The following is a 7,720-nucleotide window of genomic DNA, read 5'->3' on the forward strand; positions in this document are numbered from 1 at the left end:
GGGAAGTGGCGAATTGATTAGTTGGTAGTAAAAGAAATAAGAAACTTTTCACTCCAGCTCCAAGGTGACATTTTAGTTCACACTTCCTTTAAAAAGAGAAACATCCAGCCCTAACCGGTTTGGCTCAGCAGATAGAGCGTCGGCCTGCGGACTCAAGGGTCCCAGGTTCAATTCCCGTCAAGGACATGTACCTTGGTTGCGGGCACATCTCCAGTGGGGAGTGTGCAGGAGGCAGCTGATTGATGTTTCTAACTCACTATCTCTCTCCCTTCCTCTCTGTGAAAAATCAATAAAATATATTTTTAAAAAAGGGAAACATCCAAATTCCACATTGTGCATATGTTCAAGTGATTTTTAAGGTATGATAAACAATAATTATTTAATTTTAGAGATAGGGAGGAGCATCTATTTGTCCCACATATTTATGCATTCATTGGTTGAATCTTGTAGGTGCCTGACCAGGGATTGGACCCGTAACATTGGTGTATGGGACAATGCTCCAATCAACAGAGTTACCCCAGCCAGGTTGCGAACTTATCTTCAGACAGCAAATGCAGGCTTTGTGACTAGTCTTCCTCCAACCACTCAGCTCTGCCGGTTGTAGACAATAACTAAATAAATGAGCATGGCTGTATCCCAATAAAACTTTATTTATAAAAACAGGCAGCAGGCCAGACTTGGTTTGTTGACCACTATACCTGGCAGAATAGGATATTACATAATGATAAATGGTATGGTTCATAAATAGAGCTTAAGTAACAGTCAAACATAAATTAAAAAGTAAAAATTTCTGGAAATTCATGATCTTGATAAAAAAAAAAAGTTCAATTTTAGGGAATTCTGAAACAATATTTCAAATAATACAAGACCAGGGAAAATTTATCACTATAACTTACAGGCATAAATAAATAGAATCTTATGTCACACACACACACACACACACACACAGCCCTAGCCAGTTTGGCTCAGTGGACAGAGCGTAGAGCATCAGCCTGTGGACTCAAGGGTCTTGGGTTCCATTGCATCAAGGGCACATACCTTGGTCGGGGTGCATGTGGGAGGCAACCAATCAGTGAGTCTCTCTCACATCAATTTTTTTGTATCTTTCCTCCTGCTTTCCACTCTCTCAAAAAACCAATGGAGCCTTAACCGGTTTGGCTCAGTGGATAGAGCGTCAGCCTGCGGACTGAAATGTCCCAGGTTCGACCCTGGTCAAGGGCATGTACCTTGGTTGCGGGCACATCCCCAGTAGGTGGTGTGCAGGAGGCAGCTGATCGATGTTTCTAACTCTCTATCCCTCTCCCTTCCTCTCTGTAAAAAAATCAATAAAATATATATATTTTTAAAAAAGCAATGGAAAAATATCCTTGGGTAAGGATTAACAATAAATATGTGTGTATATGTGTGTGTGTGTTATGAAATATACAGAAATCAACTCGTACTTAGCCATAAAGAAAAATGTCAAAATTTAAAAAGTAGGTATTGACTTCTAGGCCACAGTTACCTATCAACTTTAGCAGAAAAAGGTTTCTCTTCCTCACAGAACAAGGCATCAAAGAAAGTTTCAGAAGTGGTCTCCTTGCTCAGTGTTGCCAGGGCTGTTGAGCCAGCTTCTCTGTTTTGTCTTTTGGTCCCAAGATGGCTGCAGTAGCTCCGGGCGTCATGTCTCAGAGGAAAATGTTTAAGAGCAGAAGTGAGAGGAGAGGGAGTCTTCCTAATCCACGTCTCTTCTGAAGGAGGAGAATCCTTCCCAGGAGCCCACAGGCCCCTGGAACAGACAGGCCATCCTGAGCTGCAGAGGCTGAAAATCGGCACCTGACACCTTCAGATTCTAAGGCAGGCAACCAACCCCTCCATCCGTGACAGAAGGTATAAAAATAACCCCAAACAATCAAATGAGGTGGGAGTTAAGACACCATCACCTAAAATTAGTTTACTCCTGGGTCTGGAAGAAATAAAAACTCACACTATTGTAAGACGACCATTTTCTACTTCATCGTCTTGTAATAATTTGTTCTTTCTTCATAGCGATGTTTGGTGTCCTCTCTTCTGGTTTCTTGAATAGTACAGTTAATATATTTGAGTATAATCTTATAGGTTTTCATGTCTCACATTTAAAAGTCTGTTGGGATGTAAAAAACTCTGTCATTCTTTAAAAAATTTATTTGAGAGAGAGAGAGAGAGAGGGAGAGAGAGAAACATGGATTCCCCCCCCCCCTCATTTATGCATTCATTGGTTGATTCTTGTATGTGTTCTGAGGGGATCAAACCGGAAACCTTGGTGTATCGGGACAATGCTCCACCCAATTGAGCGACCTGGCCAACCTCTCATTGCCATTTTTCTCTTTGCCATTTATTAAAACTGCATGATTTATTTCCTTGTTAACCCAAGAGTCATTTGGCTGTTTCCTTTTTTTTTTCTTTTCAATTTCCAAGGCAATTTAAACCTTTGGCTAATGTTAAAATTATTACATGGGTTGTTAGAAAAGGTGAATCAAGAATGTATGAGACAAAACGTTTTCCAAAATTTCCCTGCCTCATTGATAATCACGATCTAAACAATTTATACCCATAAAAAATGTTCTTCAGTATGAAATTTATGAGTCGGGAGGAAGGACAGCTCTGAATGAAGGCATTCTGGCTTGTTGTATTCTTCGTCCTTCTCCAAGATGAAAGGAGGAAGCTGTGATTAGCCTGAGCCAATGGGCTCTCCCCCTTACTTCCATTCATGGATTGCATGCCGAGCCTAAGCCAATGGGCTCTCCCCATTACTTCCATTCATGGATTGCATGCCGAGCCTAAGCCAATGGGCTCTCCCCATTACTTCCATTCATTGATTGCATGATTAGCCTAAGCCAATGGGCTCTCCCCATTTCTTCCATTCATGGATTGCATGCCGAGCCTAAGCCAATGGGCTCTCCCCATTACTTCCATTCATTGATTGCATGATTAGCCTAAGCCAATGGGCTCTCCCCATTTCTTCCATTCATCGATTGCATGACTAGCCTAAGCCAATGGGCTCTCCCCATCACTTCCATTCCTATGGCTGCTTGCTAACATAAGTTCTCTGATGATCAACAAGGGGTAAGCGCTGATGGAAGGCTTTTCTACGTTTATCACATTCACCTGTGTTTCTCTACTTTGCCTTCTCCGACGTCGAAGAGTAGCGGGACCACGATCGAAAGTCTTCCCCCCGTCCTTACAGTCAAAGGGCTTCTCCTCGGTGTGAACGACCTGATGCTGAGTCAGCTGGGAGCCGTGGCTGAAGGCCTTCCCACAGGCCTGGCACGTGTAGGGTTTCTCCCCCGTGTGGATCCTGTAATGCACAGCGAGGTGCGAGACCCGCTTGAAAGCCCTCCCGCACGCCTTGCACGGGTAGGGTTTCTCTCCCGTGTGGATTCTCTGGTGTTGCTTCAGCTGTGAGCTCACCCGGAACGCCTTCCCGCAGGCCTGACACGCGTAGGGCTTCTCGCCCGTGTGGATTCTCTGATGCCGGATGAGCGTGGAGCCCTGATTGAAGGCCTTCCCGCAGTCCTTACATTCATAGAGTTTCTTGCCAGTGTGAAGAGTCTGGTGTTGGATCAGCTGGGACCGGTGGCTGAAGGTCTTCCCGCACTCCTTGCAGGCGTAGGGCTTCTCCCCCGTGTGAATCCTACCATGGACTTTCAGATGCGAGATCCGATTGAAGGCCTTGCCACACTCTTTGCACTGATAGGGCTTCTCGCCGGTATGGATGCGCTGGTGTTCGATCAGCTGGGAGCTCCGGCCGAAGGCCCTGGCGCAGTCCTGACACGCGTAAGGCTTCTCGCCGGTGTGGACCCGCTGGTGCTGAATGAAGTTGGAGCCCGAGTTGAAGGCCTTCCCGCACTCCTTGCACTCGTAGGGTTTCTTGCCAGAATGGATGTTCTCGTGCTGAACCAGGCGCGAGCCGTACTTAAAGGCCTTCCCACACTCCTTACATTGATAGGGTTTCTCGCTGGCGTGGATTCCCTGGCGGCGAAGGAGGAAGTCCTCTGGCCAGAAGGCTTCCCTACATCCGTCATAGTCATAGGGCTCGTCCCCTGGATGGACTTTCCCACAGAAAGTAAGGGACGCCTGCGGGCCTGAGAGGGGGCATTTCTTCAGGCCCGACGATCACGTGACTCAGATGTTCATCTGGATCCCCCCGCTGTCCGTCAGACTGGCTTCCGCACTCCCAGTCGTCTGGGAGACTCGAGCACTCGAGACCGGAACTCGGAAGGCTTTCCGGTCTCGCCCACCGGGTCGCGTGTCCTTCACAAACAGGCTGCTCTGGAGGTGACACCTTAGTCTCAGACCTGGCCTCCAAGGCTGAAAAAGAACGAAAGAGCAAGTATGCTTCTCGTTTTTTTCCTTTTGCAGAAAAGGGAACTTGTCTAGTAAAAACTGAAGATAATGCCGACAAGCTCCTGAACGTGGCTACTGAGGAACTGGGCAAATCGTACGGAGAAAGAGGAAACGCCATAAATGAGATGAGTGAGGTAATCAAGAAGGTTGTAAGAGTAGTGCTTGGAAATGGCCTCTATCTTTTTTTTTACTCCTCACCCATGGATATATTTTCATTGATTTGAGAGAGGAAGGGAAACATTGACTGGTTGCCTCCCATACGTGCCCAACCAGGGATCGAACCCAGTACCTAGGTATGTGCCCTGACTGGGGATCACACCCAAAACCCTGGCACATCGGGACGATGCTCTAACCAACTGAGCTACCCAGCCAAGGCCTAGACACAGTATGTGACAGTTAATTATTTGGACAACCAAAGAAATAATGTCTAAAAATCTTATGTATCGTCTTAGCATTAAATGCTCTGGTTTCCTCATACAGAACTTGAGGGATCTCAAATAGCCAAACAATCTTGAAAAGGAAGAACAAAGGACTCACATTTCCTGACTTCAAAACATATGACAAAGCTATAGTAATTAAAACAGTGTGGTGCTGGCCTAAAGGCAAATATGCAGACCAACGGAACAAAAGAAAGAGCCCCAAAATAAACCCTCACGTGAGTGGTCAGATGATCTTTGACAAGGGTGCCAAGACCACACAATGAAGAAAGGACAGTCTTTTCCATAAACGGTGCTGAGGAACTTGGATATCGACATACACAAGAATGAAGCAAGACCCTTACCTCACACCAAATACAAACATTAACTCAACATGAATGGAAGACCTACACAGGATCTAAAACTATAAAGCTCCTAGAAGAAAAAGAGGGGAAAGCTTTATGACATCGCATTTGGTAACACTTTCTTAGAGATGGCACCAAAAGCACAGGCAATAAAAGCAAAAATATACAAATGGGACGACATCAAACAATAACTGGGCATCAAAGGAAACAACAGAGTGAAAAGGCAACGTACAGAATGGAAGAAAATATCTGCGAATCATATATCGGATAACGGGTTCATATCCAGACTATATAAAGAACCCCCACAACTCAATGACAAAAGCAACCCATCCCGATGAAAAAATGGGCAAAGGACTTGAATATACAGTTTTCCAAAGAAGATACACAAATGGTCAATAAGCTTATGGAAAGATGCTCAACATCACCAATCGCTAGACAAATCCAAATCGAAACTATGAGATCCTACCTCGTGGCTATGAGGACGGCCACTATTGAAAAAGAAGAAAAACACACCAAAGAACACAGTAACAGGAGCTGGCACGGATGTGGGAAAACGAGAGCCCTCATGCCCTGCTGGTGGGAACGTACGATGGGGCAGTCACTTTGGGAAACAGCATGGAGGTTACTAAAAAAATTAAATCCCTACTGGGGATGGAGCCTGCAACCCAGGCATGTGCCCTTGGCTGGGAATCAAACCGTGACCTCCTGGTTCATAGGTCGACGCTCAACCACTGAGCCACGCCGGCCGGGCTCATTGTAATTCATTTATTTTTTTATTTATTTTTATTTTTTTTAAATATATTTTATTGATTTTTTTACAGAGAGGAAGGGAGAGGAATAAAGAGTTAGAAACATCTATGAGAGAGAAACATCTATCAGCTGCCTCCTGGACACCCCCTACTGGGGGCGTGCCCACAACCAAGGTACATGCCCCCGACCGGAATCGAACCTGAGACCCTTCAGTCCACAGGCCGACGCTCTATCCACTGAGCCACACCAGTCAGGGCCATTGTAACTCATTTAAATGCCAATGGCCGTGTAGCACCAGCCGCGCCATCCTGGAAAGCCCAGCATGGGTGGTGTTTAGCCTGGCAGCAGAGAAGGTCCTGGGGAAGGGAGATAAACAGGAAGGAACAGGCCGAGTCTGAGCCTGAAACCTAAAGACGGTGAGAGGACCCACCATGGGGGTCGAGGGGGTTAGAGAGCTGGCAGGGGCAAGAGACAGGAGATGCTCCAGGGAGGAGCTGCTGTCAAGTGCTGCTGACAAGCCACCGAAGGTACCTCCTCGGCCTGACCTCTGAGCTTGGCGACTCAGAGGAACTATTTTCCACCTCAAAGGGCCGGCTTCCTCCCCACCTGCTGGACGGTTACCTGCGCTGGTGTCCCTCCTCCCCCCCGCGCCTCACTCACCAGGGCACAGGCCTCCCGCCGCTGCCTCCACCGCCCTCCAGGGCTCCTTGCCTTGCTCCAAGAAGGCGATCACATCAGGTTTGGAAATGGCCAGATCTGGATGCGAGAAGACACGACGCCCGGTGATGGTGCGGCCCCAGAGCTCAGGCCCAGGACCTGGTCATCGAGGATGAGAGGCCATAGTGGGAAGGGACAGGGGACGACCTGACAGTCACCCAAGACCTGGTGACAACGTAGCTTCAGCCCAGGGAGCTGCCCTTTAACCCCTCACACTGACAAGGCAGGAACTCCTCCACCCACGGGTACCCTCCAACCTACCAGACCAGGCGCCCTTACCCAGCGAGCGCAGGTTGCTGTAAGTCTCCAACATCACGTCCCTGTACAGATCCCTCTGAGCAGGCGCCAGCCACTCCCATTCTTCCCGGGAGAAGACGACGGCCACATCCCTGAACAGGTCTGACCCCTGCAACAACGGGCAGGTGTGTTACATGCGAACCCCACGGGAACCTCTCTCGGTGGGAGGAGAGGAGGTGGGGGGAGTCTTTGCAGGAAAAGGCTGGGGCTGGAGGCCCCTGAAGCCAGCAGATGACGGGAGAACACGGGTGTGAGTTCAATGTTCTTTCTTTTTTAATTTTTTTTTCCTCCAAAAATATATTTTATTGATTTTTTACAGAGAGGAAGGGAGAGGGAGAGAGAGTTAGAAACATCAATGAGAGAGAATCATCTATTCAGCTGCCTCCTGCACACTCCCTACTGGGGAGGTGCCCGCAACCAAGGTACATGCCCCCGACCGGAATCGAACCTGGGACCCTTCAGTCCGCAGGCCGACGCTCTATCCACTGAGCCAAACCAGTTAGGCAATGTTCTTTTTTTAAAAACTATTTTCTTTTTTGTGTTTTTAAAAAATATATATTTTTATTTGATTTCAGAGAGGGAAAAGAGAGGGGAGAGATAGAAACATCAATGATGAGAGAGAATCATGGGATCAGCTGCCCCCCCGGCATGCCCCCCCATTGGGGGATCAAGCCCGCCAACCCGGGGCATGTGCCCTGACCAGAATGGAAACTCAGGACCCTTTCAGTCCAGGTCTATACTCTATCCACTGAGCCACAACCAGCGAGGTCCTAAAAAGGTTGTTTTTTGTTTTTTTTTTAAAAAAAAAAG

The 7,720-nt window shown here is 47.4% G+C and overlaps 1 protein-coding gene across 1 annotated transcript in view; it reads right to left on the bottom strand.

Moving 5' to 3' along the window:
- Nucleotides 1-2,676: 2,676 nt before the first annotated feature.
- LOC102418748 (zinc finger protein 667) overlaps nt 2,677-7,720 on the bottom strand; it is a 51,130-nt gene continuing 46,086 nt past the window's right edge. Inside the window, 1 exon segment of the mRNA XM_023748438.1 lies at nt 2,677-3,976. Coding sequence (XP_023604206.1) covers nt 3,007-3,976 — 970 coding nt within the window. The 3' untranslated portion in view covers nt 2,677-3,006.

The sequence above is a fragment of the Myotis lucifugus genome, unplaced genomic scaffold (genome assembly GCF_000147115.1).
Source record: "Myotis lucifugus unplaced genomic scaffold, Myoluc2.0 scaffold_1401, whole genome shotgun sequence".
Lineage (NCBI taxonomy): Eukaryota > Metazoa > Chordata > Mammalia > Chiroptera > Vespertilionidae > Myotis > Myotis lucifugus.